The sequence below is a fragment of the Gopherus evgoodei genome, unplaced genomic scaffold, assembly GCF_007399415.2.
Source record: "Gopherus evgoodei ecotype Sinaloan lineage unplaced genomic scaffold, rGopEvg1_v1.p scaffold_184_arrow_ctg1, whole genome shotgun sequence".
NCBI classification, from domain to species: Eukaryota; Metazoa; Chordata; order Testudines; family Testudinidae; genus Gopherus; species Gopherus evgoodei.
This window is the reverse complement of record NW_022059847.1, coordinates 9,003-27,729: the sequence shown is the minus strand read 5'-3', so window position 1 is coordinate 27,729 and position 18,727 is coordinate 9,003. Positions and strand designations below refer to the sequence as shown.

Here is an 18,727-nt window from a genome sequence, read left to right as displayed (position 1 = left end):
GTGGGGGAAGCCCCCCGTGTCCTGCTGCGGAGGTGCCCCAGAGGGAGTGAACCCAGCAGGCAGTGACCAGGGATCTCTTCTCTCAGCCATCTCCACCCCCGACAGACAGAGGCTGGGTTCCCCATTCCTTACCCAGCCTGGCTAGTTATCCAGTTCCCTTGTAAACCCCACTTATAACTTTTCCTTATCCCCTTTCTCCACATGACTCATAGTTTTATAGACCTCTGTCATAGCCCCCCTTAGTCATCTCTTTTCCAAGCTGAAGGGGCCTAGCCTCTTTAATCTCTCCTCATATGGGACCCTCTCCAAACCCCTAATCATTTTAGTTGCCCTTCTCTGAACCTTTTCTAGTGCCAGATGATCTTTTCTGAGATGAGGCGACCACAGCTGTATGCAGTATTCGAGATGTGGGCGTACTATGGATTTATAAAAGGGCAATAAGATTGTCTTATTTGTTATTCCTGAGACTAACATCCTGTTTGCTTTTTTGACAGCCTCTACAAACTGTCTTATTGTAGCTAAATCAGCCCCTATCATATTGTATGTATAGCCCGAGTTATTTTGTTGCCCAAATCATTTAGTTTTGTGAGATTGTTGAGCAGTTTGAGACAAGGCACAGGCTGTGGGGCTTGGCCACAGGCCTTCTCCCCTGGCAGTCAGGGCCATGGGCAGACAACGGAATTTGGGCAGGGCAGGAGCTTGTCTCCAGCTGGAGAAAGAAAGGTAAGTTGGGGATATGGGGCACCCCTAACCCCCAGGGAGAGGGAGAGTAGCCTGATCTCTTTCCCAGTCCTTCTGGGATAAGTTGGAGGAGCAGGTCAGGAGAATGGCTAGCCAAAAACTCCAAAGGTAGTAATAAAATGTTTTTTAAGTACATCAAAAGGAGGAAGACTGCTAAACAACAACCAGTGGGGCCCCTTGATGATGGAGATACAAAACTTTGCTTCAGTCTTTACAGCTGAGGACGTTAGAGAGATTCTCAAATCTGAGTTGGCTTTTGTAGGTGACAAATTGAGAAAATGTGAAGTTGCAGAACTAGTCATTTAGATTCTCTTTGTTCCCTTATCAATTTTCTACATTTCCTAGGTTCTGGTTTATGTTAAGACCCTCTTGTATGGTTATGGTTATCATCCCTGCATTTCAGCCCAAGATGCCACCTGAAAGGGGTTGCTCAGAGCTGGGGGCATTTCCCATCCTTTATTCCAACATACGAGACTGGGCTTGCAGGTCATGCTGACAAGGACAATGACAACTGTGCACCAAGGGACAGAACAAAATGGCAGTATAGGCTGCTAACAGAGTAGGGAGCATACTGGTCCCGTATGAGGAGAGATTAAAGAGGCTAGGACTCTTCAGCATGGAAAAGAGGAGACTAAGTGGGAGGGAGGGAATATGATAGAGGTATATAAAATCATGAGAAAGTAGATAAGTAAATAAGGAAAAGTTATTCCCATAATAGACAGCAGGTTTAAAACAAATGCAAGGAAGTTCTTTAAAAAGCATTCTTATGAGCCAGGCTGGTGCCCATACTGCATTAGAGCCACTCAGTGAATTCAAGCCAGCTTTTTGTGCAAACAGGTTTTATTCCATAACACCAACCCACCATCAGACCGGCTCAGATATATAGGCAGCAAAGAACCAGAGGGAGGGGTGTGTGTGGTGTCTCGAAACTCAGCTTCTCCAGCCATCCTCACCAGAGTTGCGTCTCCCGGATCTCAGAGATGGTCTGGCTGGCTCGCTGCAAGGCCTGATGGGAGATAGAAGACATTAGCAAAGGTAGGGTGGCAGAGAGACCTCACACCCTCCCTCCTCCCTCACCTGGAGCAGCCCAGCAGCCTTCTTGCGCTGCTGTGCCATGTCCTCTGACTCTGTAAGCAGCATGTCCAGCAGCTCCTGCTTGTATAGCTGTCCAACCAGCTGGCTCTGCAATTGGTCCTTGACATAGTTCACCAGGAAATGCATGATTGTCTTGAGGATGCTGTGGAGGAGGGGCAGAGGTCACAAGGGCACCCATCTCAAGCCCTTTCAATTCCCCATGGCCCTTAAGGGTCCAGGAGAGGGGCTGCAGCCTCACACCTTTGTCTGTCGTTCCCCCCTACCCCCTCAATCTTACCTATCCTGGATCCTTTTGCGCACAATGAGGAAATAGGATATGATGAGTCTGCGGATCACCTCACAATCCCACTGCTCCTGATGGCTCAGCTTCCATGTGGCCGGCATGGGCTGTGGGAAAAGAGAGAGGGCATGGGCCTTCAAAGGAAAGGGGGGGGTCCCAACACGCAGGGCCTTCTCCCAGGGATAACAGTAGTAAGGTTATAAAGCCAGGCAATCTCCAGTTCCAGTAGCACAATGCTAGGATCACACACAAAGGTCAGAACATTCTCCAACGAGGTGGGTCGAAGCTGAAGCTAGAGACATTGAGACTGGAAAGAAGGCAGAAATCATTAAGAGTGAAAGAATGGAATGTGGTGCATTGTCCAGCACTGGCCAGCTTTTCCCTAGGAATAACTTTGGGGCAGTTCTCTGGCCTATGGGTGTTGCAGGGTGTGTGTGTCAGACTAGATAATCAAAATGGTCCCTGCTGACCTTGGAAGCAAAGCAGCTCTGAAAAGGCGCAATGGGAGCCAGAGCACTGAGGTTGGCCCAGACACAGCTCTCCTGCTGTCACTACCCCACTCTCACCTGCCTGTGTGGGAAGGGTGTAATTCACTGTGTCCAGCAGATTGACAGCATGGGAGCGACTGGGGCTGGAATACATGGGGGCCTGGGCATTCCCCTTGGGCTTCTCCTCCATGCCAGCATCCTCCACTTTGTCACTCTTCCAACGCCGGCTCCCCTCCGCAGGGGGGTCATTCTGGGGACAGCAGAGACCAGCTGGCCACGTCAAGAGGGGTGACACTGGTATCCAGTGGGGTGGGGGGGGAAGAGGCTCAGCAGTGGGATACAGGAGCAGAGAAGCATTACCTTGCTGGTGCTGACAGAGGCAGACACCAGCGCTGTGTCCATGAAGTCCGGGTGCTTGGTGTTAATATAGGCAAGCTCGATTGAAACCAGATTATGAACCTGCATGGGAGAGAGATGGGATGGGGCCCAGCATGGTGGATTCAAAACAAATAACCCTATGAGCTTTGAAAACAAAACAAGATTTAATTTAAACTCAATAAATGTGATTTTTATTGTGAAACTGTTTAAAGTAATATTGAGAGTATTGTAAGCTTAGCCCTTAACACAAGTTGCCAGAATTGTAATGGATTTTAATCAAGAGCAGTACATGCTTGCTGCTGACATCTTAAAGGACATCAAACCACACATCCTCTTAGGATCATAGACTTGCCAGGGTTGGAAGGGACCTCAGCAGGTCATCTAGTCCAACCCCCTGCTCAAAGGGGAACCAATCCCCACACAGATTTTTGCCCTAGATCCCTAAATGGCCCCCTCAATGATTGAACTCTCAACCCTGGGTTTAGCAGACCAATGCTCAAACCACTCAGCTATCCCTCCCCCACAAAATTTCACAACATTTTTCCCCTGCTTTGTGACAAGCTCTAGTATGAAATTCTCTATGGATAAGGTCCCAAGATCTCAGATGCTACCCTATCCCAAAGTATCGCAGACCCTACAATTCCCTATAGCCCTCCATGTCTCCTCACTCCAATCCCCCTCCATCAGTGAATCCTCTCCATGACAATCCTCCATCACTCCTACCTGGTACTGTCTTTTAGGGCTCTGTATGTCTTACACTGTTTGCTTAGGTAGCAAGGCCACAGTCTCCTTGGATTAGGAAAGGCAGCTGTGGGAGAAAAAAGAACCAAGAGATCAAGTGGCTGGCAATTGCTTAGAGAAGGTCCTCTCTAGAGCTCTGCAAACAGTTGCAAATTGAGTTTGAAATCACATCACAAATGTTAGTTAGAATGATTCAGAGGCCCTGGAGTCCAAAAGAAGGTTATTGTGTTAACACACTCAGTTTTCCCTTAGCCAGACCTCATTCCTAGTCCATAGATTAGCTTTGGTTTGATGATTTTGTGCCCATTTGCATAGTTTTGCTGGTATCAAATGTGGAACCAAATTAGTTTGAGATTTGATGCAATAACAGGATTTGGATCTCTAGGAAATTTTCTCTTTCAAAAGCGGGATGTTAATATGTGAATCAGAAAGACATTTGTTACCTTATAGCAACTGGAGGTTCTTTAAGATGTGTTGTCCCTATCTGTATTCCACCGAGGGGTAAACACGCACTCTATGCACCCGTAGACAGAGAGTTCTGAAAGCAGCATCCATTGGTCCACACCTGCACTCTGGCTCACCTCAGGCCTCCAACCAAGGAAATAAGGGGTAGGGCAGACAGACTGCCTCTCCAGTTCCTTCTCCACAGCAAATCAAAGAAGATCCAAAGCAGAGGAGAAGGAAGATGAGTAATGGAATACAAGCAGGGACCATACATCTCGAAGAACACCAGTTACTATAAGGTAAGTAACTTTATCTTCTTCTTCTTCTTCAAGTGCTGATCCCTATGTGTAATTCCACTGTGGGTGACTGACAAGCTGCACTCAAATAGGAGGAGGATGCGAGGTTGGAGGTGGCAGAGCCAAATGGGGGACTGCCATTCCAAAAGATGCATCAGCAGAGGAGTTCTGTACCAAGGCATAATGATTCGTAAGCATGTGAATGGAACTCCACGTAGCTGCCATTCAGATATCAAGGAGAAGCATTTCTTAAAGTGATGCTATGGACGCTGCTTATGCTCTCGTGGAATGAACTCTTATCCTCTGAGTCTGGGGGGAAGATTAGACAGCTGAGAGCAGAACAAAATACATCCTGAGATCCATATTGAAATTCTTTGAGAAGATACAGCCAAACCTCTGACTCTTTCTGCTATGGAGACAAACAATCTCCTTTCTTCTGAGGATGCATGTGGTTTTGTGAAGAGCACAACGTGAACTGACTGGTTCAGGTGAAACTCAAACAACTTTGGAGGTGAGTTTAGGGTGTAAACACAATGAAATTTTGTCCTTATGGAATATAGCACCGTCAGTGCTCCAAGTTCACCAACCTTCCTAGCTGAAGAGATGGCTACCAGGAATGCAACCTTCATGGAAAGTGGACTCATGGAGCAAGAAGCTAATGGTTCAAAAGGGAAGCATAATAAGTACTGAGAGAACAAGATTCAAGTCCCACGGGGGTAGGCTTTTTTTTTTAATATCCAGAAAGGTTCTGATTAGACCATTCCAGAATCTGCTAGTCTATGGGTGTGGGAAGATAGAGTAGCCCTGTGATTGCTGCCAAAAGGAGCTGATGGACAAACTTGCTGTCTTTAATGAAAGAATACAATCCAAAATAAGAGGAATATCTACTGCTTCTCTGGATATATGTCTTTGATATCCTCAGATAAACTCTTCCATTTGGCTAGGTAACATTTCCTAGAGGAATCCTTCCTGCTATTAGAAAGGATGCTCTATATAGCTTCACAACATGATCATTTTAAAGACAATGCCCATACAAAACCCAAGCCCTGAGATAAAGTGGACATGGGTTGGTCCTGCTTCATCTTGCTGTTCCCCTGGGTCAGGAGATTAGAAAATGTGGAATAATGATCAATGCCCGAGATGACATGCATAGGAGGTTCAGGAATCAAAACTTACTGGGCCAGCTGGGGGCAATGAGGATGATGCATTCTCTATCCTGCCGAATCTTGTGCAAAACCTAGGGCAAGAGTGGTAGTGGAGGGAAAGCATAATTCAGGTGGTCTGACCATGGAAGAAATAGTGTTGCCCTGCAAGTGGCAATCTAGGCCTCCTCTGGTGCAGTATATGTTGCATTCCTGTTTGTTTGGGAGGCGAACGAGTCCCTGGAGGTGGTCCCACATAAAGTAAAAATATTGTTCACCACAGAGTCATATAGCTCCCACTCATGATCAACCACAAAGAGTCTGCTGAGAGAGTCCACTAGCACATTCTGGTTCCTGAGAGTTACAGGGAGATCTGATTGCCAATGCACCAGTTCAACAGACTGCCTGCTTCTGTATTCGGAAGACGGTTGTGATGTCAGGCATGGTGACCTTGAATGAACACAAGAAAAGCTTCACAAGCTCTTCAAACTGCTCACAACTCCAGAACATTGATATGCATCCTGGACTTTTAAGATGTCCAAATGCATTGCACTCTACGGTTGTCCTTGTGGGCTTCCCAACTCCACAGTGATGTATCTGTAATGACTTCCCCATCCAGTGAGGAGGCAAGCAAGGGAACCCCCATGCATACTTGGCAGGGATTCTTCAACCATAACACGGATATCACTTTGGGGGAACAATCACTATGGTGTTCATGGACTGCCAGTTTGATGAGTACACTGTTTGAAGCCATACCTGGTTTGCAGCTCTCAAGCTCCCATCAAAAATAATGTTTAGCCAAGGCTGAGACTGGGAACCAGAGGAAGGTGCTGTGGAAGGTGTGGGGAAATGGGGTTTTGAACCTTCTTCTCCTATGGGGTGGCTCAGAAGGTCTCTGGTGGTAGAATTGTTGACCCAACAGTATAGACTTGTAAGACTGCCTATGAAATTTCTTTTCAGAGCAGGAGTATATATACCCAGGGAGGAAAGCGTGGCCCTGGTGTCCTTAAGTGTGTGTAAAGACTTTTCCATCTTCTGATTACACAGATGAGTCTCTTCAAAGGGTAGATCCTCAGCAGTATACTGATCCTCTCTGGGAAACGCCGAAGCATGAAGCCACAACTCCATGTGCAATCCAACGGCAGTAGCCAACACCCCGGAAGATGTATCAGCTGCATCTACTGCTGATTGAAGAGGGGTCCAGGCAACTATTTTGCTTTCCTCTATGAGAGCTCTATGACAGCTCTGTCCTGATGCATACGTCTGTTAGTAAAGTCTGCATCTTTTAAATAGTTCAGAAAGTCATACTTAGCCATTAGTGCTTGGTAGTCGGCTATTCTGAACTGGAGACTAGAAGTCCTTCCTTTCCAATAAGTTGAGATGCTTGCCCTCCTATCAGTCAGGGAAGATTGGCGGTGTTGTCATCTGGATTTCTCCATGGGAGCCTGGACCACTAAAGAGTTAGGGGCAATGTAAGAGAATAGAAATTCCTCCCCTTTGCTGGGACACAGTAACGTTTCTCTGCCCTCGAGGGTCAGGGACACAGATAGTGGGGCTATACAAGACTGCTCTAGCTGTCTCCAAAAATTAAAGTTCCAGGCGAGGCCAAAGAAAACAAGCAATTTTTGGCCTAATATTCTTCAGAGCATGCACATATTTGAATAATTAAAATTCCTGTACCCACCTAAGGACTTCTTTAAAACATAGCATGAAAAAACTTCCCATTCTGTTGCATATGTATAATCTGAGTTAAATATACTTCATTAATTTGTATCAAGCTGGTAAAAATGTGCACTCAGACATGTTACTAAATATCTGCTCAAACTATGAGGGTGATGCCAGTTTTTAATGTGTTGTAGCTGATTTCAGCAATCTCACTTTGTAGTCTTTAAAAAGTTTTTTTTAACTTTAAATATATAGAACATTTAATAATAGGTTATGCTGTACCTCTATGGCAGTTTCCATTTGATCTGAAAGTGCTTTACCACCATGAATGAATTCAGCTGCACAATACTCCCATCAAGCAGGGACATTTTCAGATGGGGAAGTTAAGGCACAGAGCGATAACAGGCTAATCCTGGAGCCCTATATCATGTGAGTTGTCCCCTTTCATATAAAATAGAGAAATGGGCTTTTAATTACTTGAGTCATGCAGAAAGTCTGTGGAAGAGCTGGGAATAGAATCCATATCTTCTAAACTGCTGCCCCTCATCCTTCCCCTCAATTGCAGTTAGTTGTCTATCTATTGGTTTAACTGAACAACTAAGGCTGCTCTTGCTCCCATTACATTCAGTGGCCAATCTGCCATTGTTTTCAATAGAGCCAGAACAGGTCTTTAGCTAACATGCCTGAATCTATTTCTTGCACTTCAGATCTTTCAGTGAAACTAATTTGTTCTAAATTCTCAGGATCTTTTAATGATTTAAATATAAATGAAGCTTAGATAATATACTCTTTTTCCCTCCAATAAATTGGCAAGGGGGATCTAACTCCTTTTTAATGTAAACGATCCTAAGGCCCAACTTCAGACATAACATTTCACTAGGTGGTCTGGGAATAGCTGAATTGTATTCAGACAGAATTTCTCTAACTGAAAAAATATACTTCACTTGTTTCAGTTTCGATAGCTTTGCCAGACATACATTAACCAAAGTGAAGAATAATTAAAGCGGCAGCTGATGCATATGAATTCTAGCCTTTGCATTTATATAACATTTTACTTTCTCAAAGTGCTGCATAAGCATTAATGAATCAGTCACTTTTTAGCAAACCGGTGTGTGCATCTGGAGCATTCATCATAAAAAGATTCATCTTACAAAAAACAGAACATTAATTGTACCCGTGCAACAAAGTAGACCGTTCTGTCCCTAAACACAGACTACTGAAACTTTAGAATTCCTCAAGCAGTGATCCCTACTTCATGTTGATAAAATTCAGGGTTTTCAGAACTTTTGACCCCTTTTGATTTGCATTCTGTTTGCAGAGTCTTTCACCCCCTCACTTCCCTTTTAGAAGCACATTAGGCTTTCTAGCCTTTACTTTGGATTCATTAGCCCTCGGAGAATTTTTCCCAAGACTGCAGTTCCAATGAATATTTCAGTGTATCTTGTGCTAAGTATATCTCCTTTGAAAACAATACTGTTTTAACAAATCGTTATTTTAATTTGTCCTCTGTTGTCAAAGGATAAAGCGTACTCATTAAAAAACCAAAAATACAAAAACATCTTTAACAAATAGTGTTACGCTAAAGGATTTAACTTCTCAACCCAATCACGTGTTCCTCATTCGCCCCAAGCACCCCACTGACATCAACAGGAGTTGAGCGTGCAAAAAGAATGCCAGATGGGGCCCTTTACTGGTTTGGTCTAATGTCTGTTGATGGCAATGGGAGCCTTTCTTTTAAGTTCAGTAAGCACAGGATCAGGCGCTAGGAGTGAGATTTTAAAAAGCACACCGCTTTGGTTGAACTCTACCCACACTGAAGTCAATGCAAGTTTTACAACTGACTTCCATGGAACAGCTAGCCCAATGCTGAATGCTTTTGAAAATCCCACCCTATATAACAGTTCTTCGGTCACCATCATTCTTAGCAGTTCAGAGATCTCTGCATTCTCTTGCAACTAAATTTTTCACTGAAAGGAACAGAGTCAACTTTAAAAATAAATCACACTTTTGTCTATTGTTAGAATTTTCCCAGTCACTTTAAGATCTTTATGTTTCACTGAATAATTTAGATTCTTTGTGTGGAAGGGGAGAAAGGATCTCTCTTTAGTTACTCTTTGCGCAGGGGGCGGAACAGGGGGTGAATATTAATGCTATTTCACAAACATGGTCAGTTTTATTTTTGAAGTAGTATTAGTCTTTGTTTCTGAATTGTTAGTGTGGGGTCTTGGAGTACTTCAGTCATTCAAAATCTGTGTTCATTGGGGGTGAGTCCAAGCCTAAAAAAGCTATGCGAAGTTGTTAGGGTTGGCACAATTCCCTTTAGACTGCCACACCTCAAAATGAGCAGAGAAATCGTCAAACTCAAATGAAAATGCTCACAACAGAATAAGCAACAAATCAAGAATAATTAGGGGAAATCTTGTGTAAAATCCTGCTATATAATCCTATTTTTCCGTTCCATTTTCCCTGCCCCAGAATGGGTATTTAAATGTGAGTTTCTCAAGAGCCCTAACCAGTGGACCGAAAGCTATGTGAATGGAGGGGCAGACCCACAATCACAAAGATTGCTGGCCCCAAACTGACTTTTCCAATTTGCTGACAAATTCCAAATATGTTCAGAACCAAACCAAATATTTTCGCTGATTTTTTAGTTTGCTGGCCAAACTGAGAAATCAATTATTCAGCCAGCTCAGCAACTAGCGCTTACACAAATAACACTCCAGTTCCTTTCTCTGAGAGGGATGTGGTTTGTTTAAAAAGCACATCTAAGGGCACATTTATGCAGCAAAAAAAACCACCATGGCAGCGAGTCTCAAAGCCCAGGTCAACTGACTTGGGCTCATGCTATGAGGCTAAAAATAGCAGTGTAGGCATTCCTGCACAGGCTGGAGCCTCAGTTCTGAGACCCAGTGAGGAGGGTGGATCTCAAAGCCCAGGCTTCAGCCCAAGTGAGAATGTCTAGACTGTTACTTTTAGCCCCCTAGCACGATCCCTGCAAGCCAGAATCAGTTGACCTGGACTCTGAGGATACGTTTACACAGCAAAACAACAAACAAAAAAGGCAGCAGCAAGTAGGCTGACCAGATAGCAAGTGTCAAAAATTGGGAGAGGAGGACAGCATCTGTATGGAGCACCACACAGGATCAGGACCTGAGGTCACATAAGAAGTCTGTGGCAGAGCCAGAAACTGAAGACCAGGTCCGCCTGAGCTCCAATCTAGTGCCTTAATCCCTGTACTGTACTTTCAGTTTGAATAAGGAAATAGAGTAACTGGTTTCAGTTTCTGGTTTCCATGAAATGGCACACTGATTAAAAGGAATTGTTTCAACTGGAATAATTCATTGAATTATTGCTATTAGGTTTTTAACTAATCCTAAAACCTGGTCCAAATTGGACCTAACAATACTTCTCTCAGTCTCTCTGTGTTTGACTGATAATAAAACATGATGAATTTTACCCAGTTTAGTCTCTACTAATACAGCCCTAAGTTGACAGGAGCCAAATGCAGCCACAATTCACCTGTGAGCTGATCCTGCAGTGTGCTGCACATCCTGAACTCCTGCTCAAGTCAATGAGAAGTCAAGTAATCAGCATGCAGAAGGATCAAAAGCCCTGTTTTTTCTCAGACATCTAGATAAAAAAGCATCCTTACAAGTTGGCCTAATTAATACTGAAACATGTTGTCTATATCCATAATCTATGTATCTTGCCAAATAATGCAGATGTGACTGTTAAATTTTGCTTCCTTTTTCCTCATGTTGTGAACTTCCCATTTCGGACAGCAAAATTCGATATATACACACATAGACGGATAGAATATGCCACTGAAACAGACCCAGTAACTTCATTAGAGTAACATATAACTCAAGATAAATGATGGTATTAGGATCTGACCCTTATCTTAAACATCAGCCATCCTCAAACCATGGTCCATGGACCACCACCAATCTGTGAAACCTTTCCTCGTGGTCCCTAGGGCTGGAGTATTGGTGTGTCCAAAGATAATTTTTCCTCCCTTACTGAGGAGTTTGCAGAAGGAAAGGGCTGCTGAAGTTCAGGACAGTAATAAGTATGTTATATATATTAAACACCTTCTATATCCGTGTTCATTATTGCTTAGAAACTACATTTTCATTTGAAACAAAATGCTATGACTTTATACATGCTTTAAACTTAAAAACTGAAGGGATCCAAATGCACATGATATTGCTTCCAATGTAAAAACCCTTTGCAAATGTCTTTAAAATGTCCAGTACCATACATCACACATGGAATTTACATTAGCTAGGAAAATATCAGGTTTTAATAGTACTTATTTGCCCTGGCTGTTCAAAGAGCCTTCGTCCTTCTTCACTATAGGCTTCAGTGAATGCTGAGGGCTCTCCATTTCCCACAGGAAGAGTTGAGGATGTTTAGAATCTCACAGGAGGTGTTCAGTTTCTTGCAGGAAAAAGCATTATGTAGTGCAGCAAAGGAAGAAAAAAAAAATCAAAAAAAAAATCAAGGGGAAGTTAGATTCTGTACTAGTATCCAAGCAACATAACATAGTGAACCATGCAACAGAAGACGGGGTTTTGCTAGGTGAACCTGCAGCAAGCTAACAGAGAGATCTGACATCTTGAAGGTGAGTCTAAAATAGCAGGAATACCTGCTGATTCAGAGAATATCTGATTCTGTTGTGCCCAGGTAAAGAAATGCCTCTGCTTGGCTAAGTAACATTTTCTGGTAGGTCCTTTCCTGCTATTATTAAGCATAGCATGTACAGCCTCTAAACATGAACACTCTAGGTTTGATGCCCATCTAAACACCAAAATGTGAGGTGAAGAAAGTCTAGGTTAGGACAATTGACCCTGACACTTTCCTAAGTTAGCAAGTCTGGGAAGGGCTGAATGCGGATGGGTTGACAGAATTGTCAGGGCCAGTTAAGTGCAAAAAGAATGACTCGTGCTTTGTCATGATGAATCTTGCATAGAACCTGGGGTAGTAACAGGATGGGAGTGAAGGCGTACCTCAAATGGCCTGTCCAGGATAGCCAGAGGTCATCACCCCTGGAGTCCTGACCTTGTGCTGCTCTAGAACAATGTAAGTTGCACTTCTTTGTCATCTGTACCCAAGATGCTGTATCCTACTGAGTGAAGATGCTGATCAGCACTGAACTGTGTGATTCACACTCATAATCAGCAGCAAACTGCCTGCTGAGGCTGTCTGCCACTGAGTTTTGGGCCTCTGGGAGGTGTGTTACAAAAACTGTGATGTGGTTCCAGATACACCAGTTCCATAAGTTAATCATTCTACACATAGTGGAAGGGATTTCACCCCTCTATGTTTGTTTATATAGGTTGTTGTCTGACATTATCTGGACAGGACAGGATTGTCTGAGTGGAAGGAATGCATTGCAGGCCAACCTGACCTGGCTTCCTGAGATGTCCACGTACCTTGTGCTGTGTAACCGTCCCCACCCTATGAGGAATGCCTCTGTGATCATCATGTCAGATGTGGGAGGTAGGAAAGGGACACAAACATGTCCCAGATTTCTCCACCAGGTGAGTGAAGCCATGACACTGACAGGGATTATCACTGCAGAGGTCATGGTGTGCCTGTCTGGCATATACAGTGAAGGGAGGCATGGTTGTAGACAACAGAGGTGTAGCCTGGCAAACAGTGTTAAACAGGGACAACAGGGCATATGGACTGACAGGGAAAGCCAGACCCAGACTGTTAACAGTCTGAGATCTGACAATTACTTGGTTTATTAGACTGCTCATGGCATGAAATCTGTCCACAAGGAGGTAGGCCCTTCCTGTGATTGGCTCAACGGTTGCTCCTATAAAGGCTATGATTTGCATGGGAATCAGGGTAGACTTTTCTATGTTTATGCAGATTCCCAAGGATGCCAGGAGATACAGTAATAAGAAGGTTGCTAACAGAACTACTAGGCGAGATCAGCCTGTTAGAAGCCAGTCATCCAAGTACAGGAGGACAATGCAGCCTGATTTGTGCTGCCACCACACAGACGACAATGTGAAGATCCTGGATGCTGTTGCCAAACTGAATGGGAGTACCCTGCACTGGTAGCATTTCAGAAATGTGAGGAACTTTCTGTGGGATGGGTGGATGTCCACATGACAGTAAGCATCTCTCATACTGAGAGCTGCAAACCATCTGTCTTTTCCCAAGGAAGGACTTATTGATGCCACTGTAACTATGCAGTATTTTAATTTTTAAATGTTTAGCTGACGTAGGTCAAGAACAGACCTCCAGACTCCCATTTCTTTTGGAGACTAAGTAATTGAAATAGAACCTTCTCCCTTCCCACTCACTGTATAGCTCCCCAACTGAGGACAAAGTCTATCTCCTGCCAGAGAATCTCCTTATGACAGCAGTCCCTGAAGAAGGGCCAGATTTTGGAGGAGGTGGGGAGAGGAACTCAATAGCGCAGCCAGAGTGGATGATATCCAGTACTCCACTTGTCCATTATTATTGCTCTCCAGATGGGGGCAAAGTTTACTAGCCAGACACCAAAGTGGACTGAAGAAATGGGTAGAGATGGCATTGTTGTTAGGTCACAGCTCCCAATCATCCCTCAAAAGTGACCTTCAGCTGATGGCTGAGATTGGGTATCTGCCATTGAGGTGGAGGAGGCTGCATATATGTCCTCTGCAGCCTTTGTTGCTTGGGGGGTGCTTTGTAGTTTGCTGGTGGTAGAACAACAGTGGAAAAGGCCTTGGCTTATATGGTTGCTTATGGTGAATCCTCTCTGGGGATGGAATATAAATGCCCATGGATTGGAGGGTCGACCTGCAGTATTTTAACAAGTGTAAAGATTTTGTTTTCTCATCAAAGAGATTGGCTTCATCAAAGGGCAAGTTCTCTATGGTGTTCTGTACCTCTCTGGGGAACTCTGAAGAGTGGATCCACAACTCCCAGTGCATCATAATTTCAGTATTACCCACATCCACTGCAGGGTGCGGTGAGGTTTTAGCCATGAGTCTACCTTCCTCAACAAGGGCTGTCCTCCTGGGGGAGTTGATCTTTGAACTCCAGTAAATTTGAGTAGTTCATAAAATAATTTTTCACTAACAGAGCCTGGTAGTTAGAAGTTCTGAACAGCAGGCTTGTGGATGTGAATATCTTCCTCCCCTAGAAGTCAAGGCATTTAGCTCCCTTGTCCAACAGGGATAGTCCTAGAGTGCTGCTATCTGGATCTTTCCATGGCTGGTTGTACTACTAGTGAGTGAGGAGAAGGGTGGATGAACTGTGAAAGGGGCAGAATTCATGAGTAAGTCTGAAGGATGGAGCCCTTTGTCATAAACAGATAGCTAAGGGTTAATGTTCTTTTACCTGTAAAGGGTTAAAACAGGGAACTAAACACCTGACCAGAGGACCAATCAGGAAACAAGACTTTTTCAAATCTGGGTGGAGGGAAGTTTGGGGGGTGAGTTAGTTGTTTTTTGTCTTGAGTCTGACCCTCTCGGCTCTGAGAGTGATTTTTCTATCTCCTGGCTTTCTAATCTTATGTTTCCAAGTTGTAGGTACAAGGATAGTAAGACAATAGGTTTATATTGTTTTCTTTTGTATTTACATGTGTGTAGTTGCTGGAGTGTTTTGAAGTGTATTCTTTTTGGATAAGGCTGTTTATTTTTTTCTTTTAAGCAATTGACCCTGTATATTGTCAACTTGATACAGAGACTATGTTTAATGTCTTTTTCTTTCTTTTTTATAAAGCTTTCTTTTTAAGACCTGCTGGAGTTTTTCTTTAGTGGGGACTCCAGGGAACTGAGTCTGCCGCTCACCAGGGAATTGGTGGGAGGAAGAAGTCAGGGGGAAAATCTCTTTGTGTTAGATTTACTAAGCCTGACTTTGCATACCCTCTGGGTGAGGGGGGAGAGATTAGATCTCTCGATACTTGTGTTTCCAGGACTGGAAGCAGGGAATCTCCTAGGGTCGTCCAGGGAGGGCAGCCTGGGAGGAAGTAACAAGGAAACAAGGGGAGGAGGTTATTTCCCTTTGTTGTGAGACTCAAGGAATCTGAGTCTGGGGGTCCCCCAGGGAAGGTTTTGGGGAGACCACAGTGAGCTAGGCACTGTATAATTCCTGGCTGGTGGCAGCTTTACCAGGTCCAAGTTGGTACCTAAGCTTGGAGGTTTTCATGCTAACACCCATATTTTGGACGCTAAGGTCCAGATCTGGGAAAAAATGTTATGACACCCTTATTTAGGAATGAGAACTCAACTAGTTGGAACTTTAGCTGATTCCGTAATGGTCTCAGTCACTGGGAACACTACCCAATTGGGTCCAGTGGGCTGCAAGATGCCCAAAACTTTGTGCTGTGTATCATGAAATAATTTCTCTATTTCATTTCTAGAAATTCCATTTCTCTAATGGAATTTGAAGAGCTGCCACCAGCCTCTGAAATAGTTCTTAATATTGCCTCTGGTCATCGAATGGGGGCAGTGAAGATGGGGCAATTGCCTCATCAGGTAAGAAAGATTATATGCTTGTTGGTACTGCTCGAACCAGTGGATCTAGTTTGTGGTCTTCCTCTTCCCCACACTCCTACAGAGCTGGCTGCTGTTGTGTAGGAGTAGAAGGATGGTATGACTTTCTGGTAGAGCACATGGATCCAGGGTGTCATGCATAAGGGTTCCATGGACCCCAACAGGGCCAATATTAAGGGTTGACAGCTGGTTTGGGGGTACTGGGCACCAGCATTCTCTTTCAGGGAACCTTGTTTGGGCAGACGATGGATCTAAGACACCTTCAAAGCCCTGTCTGGGCTAACCTCCCTAGGCTGAGGAAGTGATGGTTCATCATGGAGATCGGATTCAGCCCATGAGAAGGAAAGTGCCAGCTCATGGAAGGAATAGGGGAGAGATTCCTCCCTTTTCAGGTAGAATACTCTTCTTGGGGTCAATTATGTGACTAAGAAGTATCAGGCTCCACAATGGAAGAGATTGTGGGTCCAGGAAGACAAAGATATCCTCAGGTTAGTATATTTCTTAGTCCATCCTGATACACAAGGGGTCCTGGCTGCTGGTTCCACCAGATCTGGTACCATGAAAGACTTAATGATCGGTGTGTCCTTTCAGAACTAGGTCAGTACTGCCAGGGAGAGAAGGTCCCATTTGGAGCTCTTCATCCATACTGGCGGTTGATGGTCCTTTGACTTATTAGAGGTCACACTCTTATTAGAGGTAACCTATCAGAGGGCACTGGAGCCAGTACCACAAGCACCTTGCTCCTAGGCACCTCCCTTTGTGGGCAGACCTAAGCCCTTGGGATCCACACATGAAGACTCACCTGGAAGGAGTCAGGGAGGGATCCCTTCTCTTGGAAATAGACTTGGAGAGGGATCTGTTTTTATGCCTGTGACAGTGCCCCTTACTATCCTGAGAAGCCCAAGACAATGGGTCTTTAGTTTAACTAATTCAGCCTCTGTTCCAGAGTTTGTGCTCAGAGGCACAATGCTCAAAGTCTCCTGCCAGTTTCCAGGGTGGTTTCCAAGGTTGGATCTGATTGGGGTCTCATGGCTTTCACCATAAGGTTCTTCTTCAGTCAGAGTCCTTATTCCTTGCTGATCCGGGGAGGGAAGGAGCAACAGACATTGTACTTAGTGGAGATATACACCTCCCCAAGGCAATAAAGACAGAACTGGTGGTCTTTGCTGACCAAGAAGAAGAGGCAGGAGATGCCTTTTTTGAATCCCATAATTCAGGGCACAGTCCTACTCCCAACATGGGAGATGGAAAGAGTCCCCGAGTGGGGAAACTAAGCTACACTAACTATACAGAAAATGATAAAAACACTAGCAAACTATACATAAGTATATTTACAGAGATGGAGACAAACTTGATGGGAGGCTAGCTCTAGACACTGGCGGATTCCAATTCATTCCATGTGGTGGTAAGAAGGAACTGGTGAGGTGGTCGCTTCACACCTCCTCTTATGCCCTCAGTGCAGAGCACAAAGGGAACAAAGGCACCGGTGCAGACCAAAGGACACTTCTTGCAAGGTTCTCTCACTCTCAGGTGCATGGTGGTCATGTATACTCATATTTTGAACATACGTAAAGACCAGCACTCAAAGAATCATAAATACCTTTTGTTTGCAGGAGAGGGGGTGTCAGGGAACAAAGGAAACATGATAACCACACATATATATTTGCATACAGCAAAATAAGCCAACTCCAATCAGTATATAAGGAGCATGGCCAACCTCAGAGCACCAAATATTAATTGTCTGGCTTGCTGGGGTCCAGTATTCTTAGTCACACAACAATCCCCACCCGCTTAAAACCGTACTCACAAGTCCAATTAGACTCAGATTATGTCTACACTGCAGCTGGAAGCATGCTTCCGAGCACAGGTAGACAGACAAGCTAGCTGACCTTGAGATAATGCACTAAAAACAGCAGTGTAGCTGAGAGTAGTATGAGTGGGAGCTTGCGCTAGGTGCCTCAGTACATACCCAGGTGGGTTTGTAGTCCAGCACTAGTCCAAGCTGTCCCCTGTGCTACCCTTAGCTACACTGCTGTTTTTAGCATGCTAGCTCAAACAGAGATAACAGCTGTACACCCACATGGGGAAGCCCCCTTTCAGCCACAATATAGATATACACACAATGAGGTGGTTCTTCTCTGCCTGCCTTAGTCCAGAGAAGTGCACACCATCGAGTCACACTCTGACATGCAGCTACCTGTTCCAGTTCTGTGATATCTGCTCTTTGCCACTGCTTGATCAATTGAACCTGCTCTTCACCATTTCTGCCACTGGTTTGGTCGGGCTTTGCTCTGTGAAGTCGGCTCTACACCACTGTCACCAAACCAGAGTCCACTACGCGTAAAAGGTGACCCCTTACTACAGGCATAATCTGCACCAGTTCAAAACGAAACTCTTTCTCACTTCACATTAATAACTGAAACACTGAATTCATAGATAAAAGCAGCACTGTTTTCAGCTGGTTTAGAAATTATATCACATTCAAATTGCTCAAGAGGGCAGTTGAATTCATTACCTGCTATTCAAAAACTTTGGGTCAGTGCCTGGATTAAATGAGAAACCATTAAATACACAGTTCCGCTAACTAAACCATTTCAAGCTGGACAATACTAAGAGTTTAAATTCAGTTATATGCAATCGTAACTAAATGAATAAATTGCATCTAATGCTTGCCTAGCAATGTCACAACAGTTGTCAGAAGAACGCTCCAGAAAGGGAAGGTTTATTACAATAAGATAAAATCAGTCTAATTATCAGATGAATATGAATAATCGTATGGTCCATTATGATCACTTTATTATATTCAAAAAACATTTAACAGCATTCAGTGGCACAGTTTAATAGCAATGCAGATATTAGTGAATTTGATAATACATACAGTTAATTAGTGTAGACTTCAGTTGACTCATTTTTATATATATATAAACCCTAAGTAATCATGTCTCTTGGAGAGGAAATC

At 44.1% G+C, this 18,727-nt stretch overlaps 1 protein-coding gene across 2 annotated transcripts; it reads right to left on the bottom strand.

The window, feature by feature from the left end:
* Window positions 1–1,574: 1,574 nt before the first annotated feature.
* On the bottom strand, window positions 1,575–3,398 carry LOC115640047 (dynamin-1-like protein). Of its 2 annotated transcripts, XM_030542921.1 has the most exons (4): window positions 2,965–3,398; window positions 2,114–2,223; window positions 1,819–1,978; window positions 1,575–1,747 (listed from the first exon to the last, which is right to left on the bottom strand). In XM_030542921.1, exons 1-4 carry the CDS (start codon window positions 3,067–3,069, stop codon window positions 1,691–1,693), a joined length of 432 nt encoding a protein of 143 aa, XP_030398781.1. In that variant the 5' UTR covers window positions 3,070–3,398; the 3' UTR covers window positions 1,575–1,690. The 2 variants fall into 2 exon arrangements, with proteins under 2 accessions (XP_030398781.1, XP_030398782.1); XM_030542922.1 differs by lacking the exons at window positions 1,575–1,747; window positions 1,819–1,978 and having other exon boundaries at window positions 2,131–2,854.
* Window positions 3,399–18,727: the final 15,329 nt, after the last annotated feature.

Coding starts and splice junctions, on each gene's coding strand:
- LOC115640047 (XM_030542921.1), bottom strand. CDS start 3,069: ATGCAGGTTCATAATCTGGTTTCAATCGAGCTTGCCTATATTAACACC. Junction 2,224..2,964: donor CCTCTGTCAGCACCAGCAAG/GTAATGCTTCTC, acceptor CTTTTCCCACAG/CCCATGCCGGCCACATGGAA. Junction 1,748..1,818: donor AGGCTGCTGGGCTGCTCCAG/GTGAGGGAGGAG, acceptor ATCTCCCATCAG/GCCTTGCAGCGAGCCAGCCA.